This window comes from Rana temporaria, chromosome 3 (genome assembly GCF_905171775.1).
Source record: "Rana temporaria chromosome 3, aRanTem1.1, whole genome shotgun sequence".
Classification (NCBI taxonomy): Eukaryota; Metazoa; Chordata; class Amphibia; order Anura; family Ranidae; genus Rana; species Rana temporaria.
The window spans coordinates 386,644,159-386,664,905 of record NC_053491.1 but is presented as its reverse complement, the minus strand read 5'-3'; the positions used below and the strand labels follow the sequence as shown (position 1 = coordinate 386,664,905).

Below are 20,747 nucleotides of genomic sequence, written 5' to 3'. Positions count from 1 at the left end.
TTAAATTCATGATTAAAAAGTTACATATTTTAATGCTTTTCTTCATGTAAACAGCAAGTTTGTAGCACGCAAGTGCCCTATAGCTGTGGTAATGGAAAATTTGAGTCAGCTGTAATTAGTGCAAAACAGGATGTAAGACAGCAGTACAACCAATGACAATCAATTGGCTTACTTATGTAACTTCTAATCTCTAGTAAGGGGGAACTACAGATGCCAGCATATTTCTGCATGTCCAAATCAGGAACAATCCACAGAGATATGTGAAGTACACAGATCATTCCCTATCAGTCACTGCTATATGCTGGGTGTTTGGTGTGCTCTTGTACCTTTAAGAAGGGGTGGCTCCCCTTCAGTCCACCTGCCCCTATCTATCCATTAAAATGCATGTGCCTCCACTGTGGGGACACTCATTGTTTAGTGTTAGGACCACAGATATTACAGGGTGCCTTGGCGCGGCTCTGTGGCTCACGCATGCGTTTGCAAATGCGTGCGGACTAGACCCCTGTTTTTAACGCATAGTGTTAGACAGGTTAATTGGTTGTCTGCTAGCTGGTCGGTAAGTAGGCTTGGTTTTTCCCTGGGCATTCCCCAGGTTTTTGTTGTTATCTGTTTTAGCCTTCCAATGCTACTTACTGCGATAGCCAGCTATAGATGGGGGCGGTGGACATGTTTGTGTTTCACCTATGGTGCTTGTAGTGTCCAGCAGTGCACCAACATCTTTGCAGCCACTGTGCTATATGCTGGGTGTTTGGTGTGCTCTTGTACCTTTAAGAAGGGGTGGCTCCCCTTCAGTCCACCTGCCCCTATCTATCCATTAAAATGCATGTGCCTCCACTGTGGGGACACTCATTGTTTAGTGTTAGGACCACAGATATTACAGGGTGCCTTGGCGCGGCTCTGTGGCTCACGCATGCGTTTGCAAATGCGTGCGGACTAGACCCCTGTTTTTAACGCATAGTGTTAGACAGGTTAATTGGTTGTCTGCTAGCTGGTCGGTAAGTAGGTTTGGTTTTTCCCTGGGCATTCCCCAGGTTTTTGTTGTTACCTATCAGTCACTGAGCCTAGAGGAGCTTCCAACGTTATCACCAAGCTCACATAAACACACACGCCAAGCAGCGTTCATTTCTTCGATTGACGAAAATATTTTCGTCAAATAAATTCAATAAAACTAAAACAGTTGAGATGACTAAAATACAACTAAAACAATTCATAGGACTAAAATACAACTAAAACAATTCATATGACTAAAATACAACTAAAACTAAAATGTAATTTTAGTCAAAAGAGTATGACTAAAAGGAACTTGAAATTTGATGTAAAAATGAACACTTTATATATCACAACGGCTAAATCTAACATGTTATTAGATTTTTACTCCAGGAGAATAAGAGTTTGGCAATTCTAGATACATGCTTAAATAATGCATTACAATTTAACTAAACCCATTAGATTCTAGTCAACTAAAATGTACTGGAGATGTTAGTCTACTAAAATACAATTACAAATTTAAAACAACTCAGATGACTAAAATACGACTAAAACCATGGCAACAAAATTATCCATTTTACTCAATCTACTCACCCTAAAATGTTGTCTTCTTTTCCGAGAGAGTCACTTGCATACATTTAAACAGAAGCATTATTTGTACTTTGTGGGAGGAAACCTGACAGCTTACAGATTCTAGACAGAGAGTGATGGGAACTGAACCCAGGTCTTCAGGACTGAACACCAAGAGTGCTAAAACACTACTACCTGCTACCTTATTACTTTGCAGTCTGGCTAGTTTGACAAGCCGTTAGTTTTGCATAACAAATTAAACATTTGGATGCTTTACGGTAATCACCCCATAATTACAATAATGTGAAACAGAAAGCCAAGACTTCCTTATTCATGTTACGGGAAAGAGTGGATGGATCATGCAACTGCTGCTTGATGAGTAGAAGGAAGAACAGGTTAAAGGGAAACTTTCCCAAAACTTCCATCAAAGGCTGGCTCCACCCCAAACTGGGGTTTCTGTTAGGGGTAGATTTTGGCAGGCCCCATCATCTGCTAGCTTCCTATCTCTCCCAGGGACTCCAGAATGGAGATAATTGCTAATGTCTGAAATTTCAGTTTAGCCAATCAGGAGACAGAGGGACCACAGCAATGTGTCTGAATGGACACACGGAACTGCAGCTCGGCTTGGGTGCCCCTATAGCAAGCTGCTTACTGTAGGGGCACCCGACAGAAGGGAGGGGCCAGGAGCACAGAAGAGGGACCTGAGAAGCAGGGGATCTGAGCTGCTCTGTGCAAAACCCAGGGATTTTTTTTCAGGTGGAACTAGGTGGAACTCGGTTCTACCACCTCTGGCTCAGGGGGGGGGGGGGGGGTTTGGGGCTGCTCACCACAATCACTTGTAAACACAGAAGTCTGGTTTCTGTATTTACAAGTGACAGCTCTGCACTCTGTGTGTAACCCCCCCTGAACTCTGCACTCTGGCCCGGATTCACGTAGAGCCGTGTAAAATTGTGCGGGCCTAACGTATCTGATTTACGTTACGCCTCCGCAACTTACACGGGCAAGTGCTGTATTCTCAAAGCACTTGCTTCGTAAGTTGCGGCAGCGTAAATCGGCCGGCGTAAGCCCGCCTAATTCAAATTTGGATCAGGGGGGCGTGTTTTATGTAAAACTACTGTGACCCGACGTGATTGACGTTTTTGCAGAACGGCGCATGCGCCATCCTTGGAATTTCCCAGTGTGCATTACTCAAAAAGAACGCCGCAAGGACGTCATTGGTTTCGACGTGAACGTAAATGACGTCCAGCCCCATTCACGGACGACTTACGCAACTGACGTAACTTTTTCAAATTTCGTCGCAGGAACGACGGCCATACTTAACATTGGCTGCGCCTCATATAGCAGGGGCAACTTTACGCCGGGAAAAGCCTAACACAAACGTCGTAACTTTACTGCGTCGGCCGCGCGTACGTTCGGGAATTCGCGTATCTAGCTAATTTGCATACTCAACGCGGAATTCGACGGAAGCACCACCTAGCGGGCAAAAAAAAATGCAGTTAAGATCCGACGGCGTAAGAGACTTACGCCTGTCGGATCTAATGGATATCTATGCGTAACTGATTCTAAGAATCAGACGCATAGATACGACGGGTAAGTCCTTTCAGAATCTGGGCCTCTGTATGTAATGCAATCCTGGTATTTAATGCCCCTTTAAGACCCTCCTACTGTGCGTGAAATTTGACTGACCACGTCCACTATTTGATGTGATTTGGAGGGTGTGTGTGGGGGAGGGGCTTTGGGGGGTCGTGGTTAAGTTCCAGCACCTATTTGGGAAAAAAGCCCTGGCAAAACCTATTGCAGGTAAGTAAATACATGTTTGTTATTTTTATAGAAAAAAAATAAACGAGACCTTACAATTACTTTAACTAAGCCCCTGAAGATCCAGCATCAGCTTATCAACTGAGGATTTAAAACAAGCTCAATAAATATATAAAATACATATATGGGAGCTGTTTTGCCTGCTAAAGAATTTGTATTTCTGTCCATTCAATCCTGACATTTACATAGCTCTGCTACATAGTACAGCCCGGTCTTGCAGGGAAACTGATTTTACTCTTTCAGGCCTCGTACACACGACAGAATTCAGCGAGGAACTCGGTCAGAGCCGGATTCTGCCGAGAAACTCTGTCGTGTGTACACTTTCGGCCCGATGGAGCCGCCGAGGAACTCGTCGAGAAAATAGAGAACATGTTCTCTATTTTCTCGTTGTTCTATGGGAGAACTCGGCCCGCCGAGCTCCTCGGCGGCTTCAGGGCTGAACTCGCCGAGGAACTCGACGTGTTTGGCACGTCGAGTTCCTCGGCCGTGTGTACGAGGCCTCACAGTTCAGTACGCTTACAGCCTGCGACTGGGCAGTGAGGCAGAAGTAGCATACTGCTGAGCTCATCTCTCTATCACTTTGCTCTCTACACCTATCAGCAAGATTCTTGCAGAGTAGTAATACTGACTGGCTCCTTGTGCTGTTTCTCTCTCTCCCAGTCTGAGCTCTGATGTATGAGGACTGCAAGAGGTTTCTACCAAGTCAAATACATTTAAGGGTGTATTAATAAATACAGAAGCTTTAATTTGTCTCATTTATATCTGCTCAGGGTTCAGCTTTAGGCTCCATTCACATCTAGGCGGACGAAATCGCAGCGTTTTGTCGCCGCAAATCGCGGTACAAATAGCAGCGTTTTGTACCGCGATTTGCGGCGACAAAACGCCGGTATTGTCCGCCTAGATGTGCCCCAGATTGACCCCCTCTATGGAGATGCTTCCCATCTCCTAGCCGAACGCCGAAAGACGCCTGAAAAAAAGGTCCGGGACGTCAGGCGTCAGGCGTTCGGCGTGGAGATGTGAACCATCTCCATAGAGGGAAATGTGTTTCCAGCCCTCTGGCGGCAGTGGCGTAGCGCTACAGGCGTAAAAACGCCTAGATGTGAATGGGGGCTTAAACCTTCCTTACTTTATCCAAAATAATATTGACGTGTTTTGTTGTTTCCATGACTAGATACTCATTCTTCGTTTGTTCAGAAAGATGAGGTAAACGAAACAGGTCATGGAATGAAAGATATTTACCCAGGTCAAAACAGAGCATTCCTGGCATTCATTAGACCCCTGCCAGAGACTTCCAGCCCTGGGGGGGGGGGGGGGGGTGATTTTGTGACTGCTGTCAGTGTCTGAGTGCTATCAGTACTGCTCATCAGTCTTATCCTCTGTTGTGTAACTGTGGATAAAAATAAAATGTGTGTGCGTTGATTCATAAGATGGCCCTCCTCTGTGGGGCCATACACACAAGTGTTTCATATTATGATGTAATATGGAGCCTTTGCTGGAAGAGCTGACAAACAACTCCCGTCCACCAGTTATAGCTGTCTTAATCAGTGGGCACACCTGGGCACTGCCCAAGGGCCCCAGCTGCATGGGGGGCCCTGCACATTCCCCAAAGCAGCTGGTCCTTGAGCCCAAGCTGCCTCAAAATTGGGGGCCCCACAATTGCACTGAGAGTGATGGATACACAGGGGAGGCAGGCTGGCAGCGGTGCGCTGTGCAGAACGATGCCTATTATTTTACAGCCATCGGGGAGGGTCAGGGCCGGAGGACCAGCGATGCTCTGACCCCACCCCATGCAGCTTGAATGCTCGGGACTTGGAGGCTGCGGGGTAGTAGCTGGAGTCGGAGCTGCTGAGAGCCCACCTGTGGAAGTGGTATTGTGGATGGTGTCATGGCCCAGCTGTCCAGCACTGTTTGCACCGAAGGGCTTGGAATGCCCAGAGGGATGCTCCCTCCTTCGCCCCTCCTTCTACCTGCATGATTGGTATAGGTGAGTCCAGTGCTGGAGGTGGACACAGAGCCAAAAGTTTACATGCACTGCATCTCCAATGTAAAAGAGGGTACTACATGGATGGAATAATGGTGCTGGGGGATGTCAAGGGTGTATGGGAAAACAATGCTGAGTGGGTGGGGGGGGATTTGGGGTAAAGAGGGGTCAGAGTGCTGGGGGGACATTTGGGGTGTAGAGGGGTCAGAGTGCTGGGGGGGGGGACATCTGGGGTGTAGAGGGGTCACAGTGCTTGGGGGGACATCTGGGTGTAGAGGGGTCAGATTGCTGGGGGGACATCTGGGGTGTAGAGGGGTCAGAGTGCTGGGGGGGACATCTGGGGTGTAGAGGGGTCAGAGTGCTGGGGGGGACATCTGGGGTGTAGAGGGGTCACAGTGCTTGGGGGGGACATCTGGGTGTAGAGGGGTCAGAGTGCTGGGGGGACATCTGGGGTGTAGAGGGGTCAGAGTGCTGGGGGGGACATCTGGGGTGTAGAGGGGTCAGAGTGCTGGGGGGGACATCTGGGGTGTAGAGGGGTCACAGTGCTTGGGGGGACATCTGGGTGTATAGGGGTCAGAGTGCTGGGGGGGGATATCTGGGGTGTAGAGGGGTCAGAGTGCTGGGGAGGCATCATTCTAGCAGATATATTATATGCACAGGACATTGTTACTTTATGTATGTAGTATTTTCCCCACTGTTCCTTTGCTGTGAGCATAAAAATATCGAGCCGGCCAGCTCCTCAATCTACCTGCCCGTATCTGTCCGTACACATTCATTTTTGGACTGTACATTTATAGCTATATGTCACTGGTTCACTTTATACATTTTTATTCATACATTGAATTATTTTTTCGTTATTTAGACTGTCTATTATTTTTTTTTTTTTTACATTATCGCATACATTTGTATGCGCTTATATTGATATATAGGTTACTATATATTAGTTCAATTTCACTAGCGCAGCTTTCTTTTTATTATTTATCTTGTCCTATGTTGTGTAACATTTAGGCCGCGTACACACGATCGGTCCATCCGATGAGAACGGTCTGATGGACCGTTTTCATCGGTTAACCGATGAAGCTGACTGATGGTCAGTCGCGCCTATACACCATCAGCTAAAAAAACGATTGTGTCAGAACGCGGTGACGTAAAACACAACGAAGTGCTGAAAAAAACGAAGTTCAATGCTTTCAAGCATGGATTTTTAACCGATGGTCGTGCCTACAAACGATTGTTTTTTTTCTTTCGGTTAGGAATCCATTAGTTAAATTTAAAACAAGTTGGCTTTTTTTTAACCGATGGATAACTAACCGATGGGGCTTACACACGATCGGTTTGGACCGATGAAACCGGTCCATCAGACCGTTCTCATCGGTTTAACCGATCATGTGTACGCGGCATAATAGTTGCCTGCTTGACACCCATTGAAGGAGCGCAGTATTTTTTCCACCATTGACCATATTTTATGTTACAACTATAATTAGAATGTTTCATCGAACATAGTCACATTTCATAACCCCCCCCCCCCACGCCTTTACATAAAATGTGGGCTGCTTCTCCCTGGGGTGTCCTGTTAATTTTTGTATATTAGTGCAGCTTGCATGTCTCCGCCTGTACAACTGTGTCATCCAGTCACAGATCCATTTACAGGGATCTGTGAATGAAAATACTACAAGTCCCATCTGCTGCTGTGGTAGAGGGACTCGTGGAAGTGAAAGACTGTACCTCTGTATCGACCAGGGGCTCAGGGAAGATTTCTGCAGGACCCGCAATGCATTGATCACAGTTCCAATGCTCTACACGTCACATTGTGTGTTTATTTCATTAATATGGGTGCATTTATTTCATTTTTGCAAAAGGTGGGCTGATCCTTTATCAATGTATTCATGAGTACAGAGCTGCATAATTGTGTTTTTTTATATCCGCCTGGAATTCAGTTAGGTCAAACCATTCACATCAAACCAGGCAAGATATCCTTTATCTTTGGGGCTTCTTGCCATAGCATTACAACCCCCCCATGCCCTTTATATAGGTAAATTTATGGATGTAAACTCAGTTCCCGCACATAAATCTCTGGGTCTACATGCCCATAGAGAGGCAGGAAGGGAAAATGTTGTTTTGAAGGCAGGAGGTTTAACAAGAGCCAGCCAAGTGCTGGATACAATAAATTCCTGTTTAGACAATATCCCAAGAGGACCTAGGTTTGGGCTTGATTCTATTTACTTTGGTTTCAGAGTTGTAATGGGATGCTGTCTTTCTCTTTCTGTTTAAATTTCTCAGCGGACAGTCATTGTTTTCTACTGAAATGTAAAGTTCAGCTATTGAGTCGTTCAGAAAAAGTCCACAGATTACATAACAAAAGCAAATTTTGAAGGAGATCTGGAAAGGCGCAAAATGGCAACCACGAGAGTAAGCAAAGGTTTTATGGCGCAAATTAGAACTGTGATTGTATCAGGTTCAAGGAAGTAGATGCCACACTCTGAGATCGGTCCACTATAAATTTTATAGGTACTGTACTGCACAACCCACTGCTAAGCTTAAAGGAACACTAAAGATAAAAAAAAAATTAAAAAAAATAACAAACATGTTATACTTACCTCCACTGTGCAGCTCGTTTTGCACAGAGTGGCCCGAACCTGGTTTTCTGGGGTCCCGCTGCGCCTGTCTCGGCTCATTCCCGCAAGACCTTACCACCTTCATGCGAGCAAGCTCGCATGGTGGTTAGTTCTTGTGGGCGCGCTCCAGTGATACAGCCGGCGGCTATAGCCACTCACTGTATCACTTGATCCCGCCCCCTGCCGTGCCATTAGATGTGATTGACAGCAGCGTGAGCCAATGGCTGCGCTGCTTTCAATCAACCAATGAGTGAGCCAAGAAGCCGGCCGAGAAGCCTGCCGTTCACAGCGCGGGACTTTCGAGGGGTCAGGTAAGTAAACGGGGGGCTCAGGGGGCCACTAATCCACAGATGTTTTTTCATCTTAATGCATAGAATGCATTAAGGTGGAAAAACTTTTACCTTTACAACTCCTTTAAAGGGTCAATAAAGGAAAAAATATTTTTTCTTTAAAACAACTAACATGTTATACTTACCTGCACTGTGCAGTTCGTTTTGCACAGAGTGGCCCCGATCCACGTCTTCTGGGGTCCCTCGGCGGCTGTCTCTGGTCCTCCCCGCAAGAACTCATCACATTCATGCGAGAGAGCTCGCATGGTGATGAGTTTTTGCGGGGACGCTCCCGTGATACAGCGAGGGCCATAGCAGCTCACTGAATCACTCGGTCCCACCCCTCCTCGCGCCGCGTTACTAGATGTGATTGACAGCAGCGCCAGCCAATGGCGCTGCTCTCAATCCATCCGCTCTAGCCAATCAGCGGCCAGGCTGAGCGGAGAAGAGGATCTCGGGACCGATCGCTTGACTTTCAAGGGGTCAGGTAAGTAAAATGGGGGATCGGGGGGGGGGGAGGGGCGGCATCATCAGATGTTTTTTCACCTTAATGCATAGATTGCATTAAGGCAGTGGTTCTCAACCTTCTAGTGCCGTAACCCCTTGATAAAAGTTGTGGGGACCCCTAACAGTAAAATAATTTTCGTAGCGTGGGTTGAAAGCACCCAAGGCAAGATAAGTAATTTGCGCCCCTAACCCGCGGACATTTAGCGCTCCCTGAGTGCCTTCCACTCGTACAGTATTAAAACCCCTTATAGTGCATTTTAGGATGTACCACTCTTTCTCTTTGTTCTCCTTTCTTTCCCTTTTATCTCTCTATCCTAATTCCTTGTTTTTTTCCCCCCATCTTTCCCTCTAACTGTCTTTCTTGCTCTCTATTTTTTTCCTTTCTCTCCCTTTTTCTTTGTTCCTCCCCCTCTTATCTCCCTTCCTGGGAGAACAGTGCGGGCTTCAGGAACAGCCCAGGATTTGGTGACCCCTGGCAAATCATCATTTGACCCCCGAGGGGGTCCCGACCCCCAGATTGAGAACCACTGCATTAAGGTGAATTTTTTTTTCCTTTACAACTCCTTTAATCAATGAAAGAAATGCATCAAAAGAAGAAGTTCATATGCGCTGTGCAATGTAAACATAACCTTATGCTGTTTATTACCAAGCTGAAACATTGCTTTTTTTTAATATAGAGTGGCTTTGATATTATTAATATTATACAGGATTTATATAGCGCCAACAGTTTGCGCAGCGCTTTACAACACCAGGGAAGACAGTACAGTTACAATACAATTCAATACAGGAGGAATCAGAGGACCCTGCTCGTTAGAGATTACAATTACAATGAAATGAATATACAGTTGTTAGGTGTGGGTAGGATAGACTTCTCTGAAGAGGAGGGTTTTCAGGGATCCTCTAAAAGCTAATAGGGAAGGAGATAGATGGACAGATTGGGGTAAGGAGTTCCATAGGCTTGGAGAGGCTCTGGAAAAGTCCTGGAGATGAGCATGGGAGCAGGTGATGAGAGAACTAGAGAGTAGGAAGTCTTGAGAAGAATGAAGAGAACAATTAGATTGGTATTTAGAGACTAGGTCAGCGATGTAGCTGGGGACAGAGTTGTGGATGGCTTTGTAGGTAGTTGTTAGTATTCTGAATCTTATACTGAAAATAAGAGGTATTAATATCCTACCTAAAATGTCCTCGTAGACGTTCTCCTCAGATAAAGTGCGTGTGAGGGCCAACTTAGTCTGTGCGTACCAGTCTACCCGTCCATTCTCTGACGACTGCATTAGATCTTCAAATTCATAGGATTTTCTGGCGTTCAAAGTGAAAGGAAAGGACAAGGAAATGAAATGTTAGAAGCTGATAGAAGATAACAGCAGCTGAAAATTAAGACGGTTTATTATTTCTTCAGAAAAATAAAAAAAACTTGTTCTTCAGGAAGAGATAATGACACATAGCTGTCCCATGACACGGAAGATTTATAATATAATCGCAAATGCATGAAGTGTATACATTTGCGTAAAACACACATCGTACTGAAACTAGTATGTGACCAATGGCTTGTGAATAGCAATATATACAGTATGACTAAACCTATAAGGAGACTTCTTCAAGTTAGTTTCAGGAATTTAGGTCCTTCCAGTAAAGTGCACTGTTAATGCTACAACATAGAAATACATTTTAAAGTGGAATTGTACTAACCTCTACACCAGCAATGGGGTGTGGCGAAGCTCCCTCATCGGTGCACTTCCTTTAGTAACAATTTGGGGAAAGTACCTTTTTTTTCCCAGCTTGACTGTGCCCCTGTGCCCAAAGCTAGGTCCTTAGAGATATGATGAGGAGTTGCGGAAGAGGTTGAGTGGCCTGTAGAAAGCCATGACCTCAGCCTTATTGAATGTTTTTGGGATGCAAATTTGCGAGCCAGGACTTCTTAAACAGTACATGACCTCAAAAATGCTCTTTTGGCTGAAGGAGCACCAATTCCAACAGACAATGGCCCAGATTCACAGAGAGCAAGGCACACATTACGCCGCCGTACGCCACACCAACGCAGCGCGGAGAGGCAAGCATTGCATTCAGCAAGCCAGTGCTCCCAACGCTGCGCCAGCGTGGCGTGGATTTTAAAGGCGCACGCCGGCGTAGGTTGAAGTGGACGTGAACCCATGCAAATGAGGCGTGACCCCATGCAAATGATGGGCCGAGCGCCAGACAGGTACGTATCACGAACTGCGCATGCACCGTGATGTGGACGCATGCACAGCACCCCCCTGCGCTTGCTCACAACCACGCTGGCACAACTGCCTAAGCTAAGCCGGATCACCGCGTATGCTGTGAACATAACGTACGACCAGCCAGACACGCGTCCAACGCACAATACGCCGGCTTGTGTTCCCTGGTGCAGACCTGTGCATGTCTGTTGCCGGGTTGCACCTCATTTATGGGGAATAACTTTACGCCGGACGTACAACTTACGCGCATCTCGCGTAGCATGCGCCGGGCACACGCACGTTCGTGAATCGGCGTATTTCCCTCATTTGCATGTTTGAATGGCTAATCAATGGGAGCAGCACTATGCGCCCACCCTACGCCAGCGTGTGCAAGCTACGTCGGCGGAGTGTAGCCTGTTTTTAGGCGCATGTTGGTTTGTGGGTCTGGCGCACACATACGCTGGTGCACATTTGCACTTATGCCGGCGCAACGTGCTATACGTAAGTGCTTGGTGAATCTGGGCCATACACTACAATTTTTTGGAAAGCCAGGCCAGATGAAGTAAGACTGTTGGTTATAGCCACAGTGGGGGGCTAACTCTATATAAATAATACTGGTTTTGGAAAGGGATGTCCAACATGATCATAGTGGTGTGATGGTCGAGTATCCTATCCACACACTTTTGGCCAATTAACGTACTTGTTAAGTGTACTATTGGACTTTCCAGTCCCCCCATGCTGATACTTCAGTTCCCTAAAACTCCCCTAGTTTTCAATTGTAAGAAGTAGCCAACTTAAAGGGGTTGTAAAGGTACAATTTTTTTTCCTAAATAGCTTCCTTTACCTTAGTGCAGTACTCCATCACTTACCTCATCCTTCGATTTTGCTTTTAAATGTCCTTATTTCTTCTGAGAAATCCTCACTTCCTGTTCTTCTGTCTGTAACTCCATACAGTAATGCAAGGCTTTCTCCCTGGTGTGGAGTGTCGTGTTCGCCCCCTCCCTTGGACTACAGGAGACTCGGAACGCCCACTAACACACAGCTCCTTTCTCTATCGTCAATGTAAAGAGCGTCCTGACTCTCCTGTAGTCCAAGGGAGGGGGCGAGCATGACACTCCACACCAGGGAGAAAGCCTTGCATTACTGTGTGGAGTTACAGCCAGAAGAACAGGAAGTGAGGATTTCTCAGAAGAAATAAGGACATTTAAAAGCAAAATCGAAAAATGAGGTAAGTGAAGGAGGACTGCACTAAGGTAAAGGAAGCTATTTAGGGAAAAAAATTGTACCTTTACAACCCCTTTAATTCAAAGTGTCACCCTCTATTCCCCAACTGCAATGATCATGGATGTTTGAATTGATTTGGGTGACTCAAGGTTGTCATGTTCCACATTGGAAGTGAATGAGGGAATCCCCTCAATTGTGTCTTTGTATTTTGACAGCGGGGAGACTTCCCTGCTGTCCGAATACACTGACCAGCGCTGCATTTTATTGGCTGTGGTGCTGACTGAGCAGAAGTTTTCCAACAGGGAGGTTGAAAAGAAGTCGATTAGTAGATCAACTTCTGTTCAACAAAAGTTGCCATACATGGATCCAAATTTGGCTGGTCCCTGCTGAACTGGCCAGATTTTGATCCATGTACGCCCAGATTGACTCCCGCTGCGCATAGACAGTACATTAATCCAGGTGTTTTGTTTAGGAGATCTTTTGCTTTATTTAAAAATATTGTTGCAACTCACATACCATACTTGCTTTATCCATTTTGTGTTGATGACTTTGTCTACCATAAGTCCATAAGTCCATACTCTGATATTCTTACCAAACTAAAATGATGCTCCTCAAAGCTGCAGCATGAAGACAAACTCCACCCAAAATGTTTAATTTTGTTTTGTGTAGAGTGGGGAATGGTTGGGGCCTTTGTCAGGTTTTTATAGTCACCCTTGAAAGAGATTTTGGAGAGATTTTCCATCCCTAAGGCCGCGTACACACGGTCGGTCAAAACCGATGAAAACGGACTGAAGGACCTTTTCATCGGTCCAAACCGATCGTGTGTGAGCCCTATCGGTCAGTTTACCTTCGGTCAAAAATTTTAGAACTTGCTTTAAAATTTAACCGATGGACGCCTAACCGATAGGTCAAAACCGAACGTTAGTATGCAAAAGCATCGGTTAAAAACCCGCGCATGCTCAGAATCAAGTCGACACATGCTTGGAAGCATCGAACTTCGTTTTTTTCAGCACGTTGTTGTGTTTTACGTCACCGCGTTCTGACACTATCAGGTTTTTTAACCGATGGTGTGTAGGCGCGACGGACCATCAGTCAGGTTCATCGGTTAACCGATGACAACGGTCCTTCCGACCGTTCTCATCAGATGGACTGATCGTGTGTACAGGGCTTTACTGTTAGGACAGGAATGGGAAATCTCGCTAACAGGGATGCAATCTAAAACAAAAACACATTTTAAGTTAGGAAAGATTAGAGCTTCTGGCAATTTTTTTTTTATAATTAAACTTTATTAAAAAAAAATCTTTACATATAACATTTAACATGCCTTGACACCTAAAAGGCAGCTCGATACTACCTTCCTTTACTATATGGTGGTTTCGGGTCCTCCCCCAAAAAAAATAAAAAAAAGGGGGGAAAAAGGAAAAGGGGGGGGGGGAGAACGCAGGAAAACGTTTGTGACTATAAAAAATGTATTAATATATATGTGGTTACTAGTACTAGATACTTGTGATATTTATTATGTTCCTCTGTGCCTTCTTATATTTATTGTCTGTGATTTAGGTTTACCTCCCTTATTGAGGGGTAAACACCCCAAAAAAAAAAAAGGTTGTGTTAAAAATGTTATATTTATAAATGTGTCTTCTTATTTATAATTATAGTATTCCCTTCTAAATTATATGTGTTTTTGGATCCTCCCCCTTCCACCCCCCCCCCCCAAAAAAAGAGAGAAAGAGAGAAGAAAAAAAAAACTCACACGTTCTCCCTCCCCTCCCCCAGAATAGGTGAGGAGGAGGATCGTTAAACACCTTCCCATATTCTTCTACTGTCACATTCTTTGCTTAGACATAATAACAAGACATACATAAAAACATACACATTAAAAATAAAAGCTGTGGATTGTTCCCCATATTTTTTCTTTTTTTTTTTTTTATAGTTCCAATCTACTTTTTTTATTTTTTTTCGAGCTTCATAAGGCTTTTGGTTTTATCCATCTATTTCCTGGTTATGATTTTCCCAGTTTTTTTGCTGTTGGTACTTTCCTGTCCCTTTGACAACCACACCCCCATTTCTTAAATGGCAATCACCTAAAAAAAAAGTGGGGGCAAATCTCTCTAAAAGGGTCACAGACTGAAATAAAAGCTTGACAGAAAAGTTAACTCTTCCCCCACCATGGCCAAAACGGAATTAGGCATTTTTGCAATTTGGCATTAAGGCCCCTTTCATGTGGGGTGGACTGCATTCCGATCAGCAGGGGATCCGCTCACACATCCCCTGATAATCAGAGCAGAGTGGGTAAATGAGAGGTCTGTGTCCACTCAGTTCATGCATTGGTCTATGGGCAGCCGGGAGTAAATGGAATAAATAAAAAAAACAGGAAGGGGGGGCTAGCCGGGCCTGTAAGGGGCCCTGGGGACCATTGGGCCCCTTGCAGGTGTAACGCAAAAATGTAATTAAAAAAAAAAAAAAACGGGAGGGGGGCCAGCCAGGCCCCTGGGGACCATCGGGCCCCTTACAGGTGTAATGCCTGTACCCCCCTGATGGCGGCCCTGCCAATTAGGCCTGGAAAACTAACAGTCAAGACCTGATTGGAATGGTTGTTTGAAAGGGGCATTAAGCGCAAATAAACCCAAAAACAAAAATGAAATATATTGTAACTTACCTATCAGTGGCTGCATTTATTTTCTTTTTCAAACTTTTATTACTATAATTTTTTCAGCTGGTGATCAGCCAGTAGCACACCTCCTGTCTTTGGGTGGCCACATTCACTCCTCCACTGCATCTATAGAGGAGCAATGTAGCCACCATTGGATTTTAGTGGAGAGGGTGGTGGTTGGATGGACTAATAGATTTGGATGGACTTTACATTAAAGCGGGGGTTCACCCTATTAATAAAAATGTTTTTTTTTTTCCCTCTAGCATAAAATTCGGCATAGTAGCGCGAGCTACAGTATGCCTGTCTTTATTTTTTTATCCCCGTACTCACTGTGTAATCGTAGAGACAAGATTCCGACTCCCCTCGGGGAATGGGCGTTCCTATGGAGAGGGAAGGTGATTGACGGCCGGCTCTGGCACGTCACGCTTCTCCGGAAATAGCCAAAATAGGACTTGGCGCTTCACGGCGCCTGCGCATAGTCTGTGCACAGGCGCCGTATAGCGCCGTGGAGAGCCGAGACCTGTTCCGGCTGTCTTCGGGGAGCGTGACGTGCCAGAGCCGGCCGTCAATCACCTTCCCTCTCCATAGGAACGCCCATTCCCCGCGGGGAGTCGAAATCTTGTCTCTACGATTACACAGTGAGTACGGGGATAAAAAAATAAAGACAGGCATACTGTAGCTCACGCTACTATGCCAAATTTTATGCTAAAATGTTGTCATGGAGGGTAAACCACCACTTTAATGACTAACAGCCAGCTCCAGCTAACATTTTTATGGTACAATCATTTTTATTGAGAATCAAAAGAAATACAATGTAAAAAACACCCATGCATTGCCGAGGGCCTCGTACACCCATAAATAAAGCTAGCATGTTTTAAGCAATTAGAGCAATAGTTCGTTATCTTTTTAGGATAAAAGTTTTACATAAATAAATAAAAGCTGATCAATGTAAAGCACCCCTGTCAGTGATAAATGATTTGTTCCAACCTTCTAAGTCTCCTTTCACACTTATACAAGCTGAAATTCGTGCGACATTGACACGACTTTGATGTAACTTCAACATGACTAGAAGCAATGCCTGTGTAATCATGAGGTCTATGGACCTCAAGTCGCATTAACCACTTGCTTACTGGGCACATATACCCCCCTCCTGCCCAGGTGAAATTTCAGCTTCCTGCACTGCGTCGCTTTAATTGACAATTGCGCGGTCGTGCGATATGGCTCCCAAACAAAATTGACGTCCCTTTTTCCCTACAAGTAGAGCTTTATTTTGGTGGTATTTGATCGCCTGTGCGGTTTTAATTTTTTGCGCTATAAACCAAAAAGTGCGACAATTTTGAAAAAAAATACAATATTTTTTACTTGTTGCTATAATAAATAGCCCAATTAAAAAAAAAAAACACATTTATTTTTCTCAGTTTAGGCCGATACGTATTCTTCTACATATTTTTGGTAAAAAAAAAAAAATCGCAATAAGCACAAAAGTTATAGCGCCTACAAAATAGGGGACAGAATTATTATTTTTTATTATTTTTTTTTTTACTAGAAATGGCGGCGATCTGCGATTTTTATTGGGACTGCGACGTTATGGCGGACACATCGGACACTTTTGACAAATTTTTGGCGCCATTCACATTTATACTGCGATCAGTGCTATAAATATTCACTAATTACTGTATAAATGTGACTGGCATTGAAGGGGTTAACATTAGGGGGTGAGGAAGGGGTTAAATATGTTCCCTATATAGTGTTCTAACTGTAGGTGGAGGGGGGTGACCGATCTGTGTCTCTATGTACAAGAGACACAGATCGGTCTCCTCTCCAGAGACAGGACGCTGTCTCTGTGTGAGCCGGCAATGACAGATGATCTCATATGTTTACATATGAGATCATCTCTCATTGGCCACACAGATCGCATCGCAAACGACCAATCTGATTGCCCGTTTGCGGCGATCTGTAATTGGCTGTGTCCAAGGGACACAGCCAACACAGAAGTTCCCCGCTGCGCGCTCTGGAGCGCGCGCGGGGAACGCCCAAAGGGGCGGACTTCGATTGACGTCTAGTTGGATTTTGAGATCCGCGCTGTAGCCGTCATTTGACTATAGCGCGGGTCTCAGGAGGTTAAATTCCGACCAAAGTAGTGCATGAACCACTTTGATGTCGCTGTGACTTGAAGTTGCACTAATATGAACAGTACTCATTGGAAATTAATGGGATATGACTTGTCATGCGACTTTTGCAGTCGCAAGTTGCAGGAAAAGTCGCACAAGTGTGAAAGGGGCCTTACTGCCACCTTTGCTGGACAGCTTGGTCTGTTAAAAGGAATTGAAAAATAACTGACTTACTGGATGGATCACCAGGTAATAAAACTATGTTACAGGTGGGGAAAACAAAGACTGCTGTGTTGATGCTACTGACAGACAGGATCATGTATGTCATTTTTATTTTGGCCATATTTACACTTCAAACATCACATAAATGTTATGTAAGCTATTTTTATGATGCATTTCTAGTGAATAATATAATTATCTTTGTGGCCTGAGAAGTGAGAAGTGCTCTGAGTCACCAAATAATTTGTTGCATAAAATGACAGTAGATGTGTTACAGTTTAGGTAATCTCTCTCCAATAAGACATAAAGGCAGATCGCCAAGTATGATGTGATTGCTAGAGGTGTTGCACAAATTCCTTTTCACACCGGTAAGCTTTCATCACTATGGGCCAAGACATCCTCTCTTTGACCTGCATAATGTGGCCGGCTTGTAACCTAATATTCAGTGTGTGGAAACAGAAGCACTGTCACCCAGCACACCTGCCAAAAAGATTGCACCAGCCTTCATTGCTTCCAGTATGAGCCCCTATGCATTTCTGCACAGGCATGTGTGTCTCCGTACATGCATCTCACAACATTTACTTGGCCGTGTATACATGCTTGTTGCTGATAGAGATGCCAAATAGACAAAAGTCCTGCCAGGTTCTCAGTATAGTAATAGAAAAGATAAATGGACAACCGCACTTCAAAAAACCTTGATGGTTGTCTTTATTGTAAAAAAGATAAAAAATGGCACTACAAATAACAGCAAAAATAGGGATTTACAGCCTACGCGTTTCACACTATTGGTTAGTGCTTAATCATGATTTCCCTCCATCCTCAGGGAGGTGGTGTAAGTTTGCCGCCTCCCCGAAATATATTTAGCACCAGCTATCACTGGTTGCTACAAAATGTAATTAGTATGGACCCCCCCTCCTCAACCATCCAGGCCACATGCCTTTAACATGGGGCGGGTGCTTTGGGGCAGGGGGGGCTCTGATCCCCCCTTAAAGGCAATAAAAACACAACATAGGTTTTTAGCAGCAGAACTGTCAGATAGCAGCAGCCTTCGTCTGGACCAGAGTTGTTTTTTTTTATTTATTTTTCGGGTCGGCGGTGGTGGCAGGTGTAGTAATTGACAAAGGATCTACACTGGGGGGCCTTTTTTTTTTTAATAAAGGACTTATCGAAAACTTGTGTTTTACACTTTTTTGGTAAATAAAGAGGGGTAATATGTCACATGGGGGGGCGGAATCTGAGGACCCCATTGTGAAAGGGGCTTCCAAATTCCGATAATCCCCCCACCCGCAGACCCCCACAACCACCGGCCAGGGTTGTGGGTAAGAGGCCCTTGTCTCAACAGTCCCAATGTCCCCAAAACACCCCTCATGTTAAGGACATTTGGCCTGGTATGGTTCAGGAGGGGGGGCGATCGCCTGTCCCTCTCCCCTTTCTTGTTCTGCCAGGCTATATGCTTGGATAAGGGTCTGGTTAGGATTTTGGGGGGGGGGACCCCACACCATTTTCTTTATTTTGGCATGGGGGTTACTCTCAAAATCCATATCAGACCCAAAGGGCCTGTTATGAATTGGGGGATTCCATGCCATTTTTTTTTTCAATTTTTTTTTATTGCAGGCAATGTTTTTTTTTGCTGTCAGCGGGCAACCCGCTCCTTAACCACCAGCTATTTACTGGTTAAGGATGCCAGCGGCCTCACTCCTTCATGCTAAACACCGGCAAAAAACGCTAAAACATTAGCTTTTTTAAAGCAGTTTTTAGCTTTCTAGTGTGCATGGTCTAATGCCACGTACACACGATCATTTTTCGGCGTGTAAAAAACAAAGTTTTTTAGCCTCTAGAAAAAATAGTTTTTTTCCAACTTCATTATTAAAATGACGTTGCCCACACACGATTGTTACAAAAAAATGCTCTAGCAAAGCGCGGTGACGTACAACACGTACGACGGCACTATAAAGGGGCAGTTTCATGCGGATAACGCCACCCTTGGGGCTGCTTTTGCTGATTTTGTGTTAGTAAAAGACGATTCACGCTTTTCTATCTGTAACAGCGTGATGAATGTGCTATCTCCATTACGAACGGTAGTTTTACCAGAACGAGTGCTCCGGTCCCATGACTTGCTTCTGAGCCTGCGTGGGTTTTTAACGTCGTTTTAGCCCACACACGATCATTTTTTACAACCCGAAAAACAACATTGTTTAAAACGTCGTTAAAAAATGCAGCATGTTCGAATTATTTTATTTTTTTTTGTTTTTCAGAACCCGAAAAATTCTGTGAAGCCCACACACGATCATTTTAAATGAAATTTTTTATAAACGTTGTTTTTTACATGCCGAAAAATTATCGTGTGTATGCGCCATAAAAAAAGTACCTTTTTACAGTTTTAGAAGGTTAGGAAATATGTATGCAAACTTTAGATATAATTATATAACTTATATTAAATATAACAAAAATGTTTTATAACTTTGTGAATTTCCGGTTGTGCCATGATAAAACGAATGTGACTTTTCTTGTTATCCTAACTCAGTACGGCTCTTCGTTTAATATGAGTTTGCCATGCCTGACCAAGACTGATTATATATGGGTTTCCTTGGGTCTTTCCCTGCCAAATAATAATTTGGGCACCCTAACGTGCAACCAGTGATACTGTAAACGGGTTAAAGTATTTGGAAGACTCTTCAAAGCCAGTCTGAGGATACAATTCTCATAGGTTTACAGCTTCTTATAGACCAGGAAACAAAAATAAACCTACAGACTTCCTTCCTGACTGGTGAATCGATAGCTCATTGCTGCATGAAGTTGTATCTATTAATAAGCATTAGCTCTCTCCAACAATATAACAATAAAAGCCTTGAACGGAAGGCTATATTTCTTAAGAAGATCTGAGATGTGGAAGCTACCATCTGAGTTTATTTGAGTACACCACATTTGTATTTGCCTCGCTGTAATCACATGGTACCAGGAAATGGATTCAGGGATGTGTAGCTTCACTTTTTTGAGTTTCCAGTGAAAAATGTTGCATACATGTACTGAAACTTTTTTTTGTTGTGTTTCTGTCTTTGCTATATCTCTTAATTTGTCCCTTTTTGTATATTATTTTTTCTTGAAACAACAGATAAGCTATGCATCAATAGTTTCTCTTTATGGCCAACAAACCTTATGGGCACGCACTTTTACAGCCAGGGAAGAATAATGAAAAACATAATGCAGCCACCGCATTTAAATTTTAACTTTATTGAAAAAAAATATTGCGAACACGACTGAATACAGAAGTCACATACTATGGTTGAATTTATGAATTTATCAAAACTGAAGAAAACCGAATCTGGAGCAGCTGTGCATGGTAGCTGTGACGGGAGTCCCTTTTGGGCATAGGATGACTGAGAACCGATATCTCGGATTACATGAGATGGGACATTAATGATAATTCATGTACTGCAGGATCTTGACATATTACAGGTTGTTAATTCTGTCCACAACAGGTCAATAAGAGAATGTCTCCTTCAATGCTTAACATAGCCTGTTGAGATGCTAATTAAGT

At 44.2% G+C, this 20,747-nt stretch overlaps 1 protein-coding gene across 1 annotated transcript in view; it reads right to left on the bottom strand.

Moving 5' to 3' along the window:
* The window catches only part of DENND2A (DENN domain containing 2A), a 172,969-nt gene that overhangs the window by 68,029 nt on the left and 84,193 nt on the right, over window positions 1-20,747 (bottom strand). Inside the window, exon 4 of the mRNA XM_040345728.1 lies at window positions 9,982-10,106. Within this exon, the coding sequence (XP_040201662.1) occupies window positions 9,982-10,106 (125 nt within the window). The remainder of the gene's footprint in view (window positions 1-9,981; window positions 10,107-20,747) is intronic.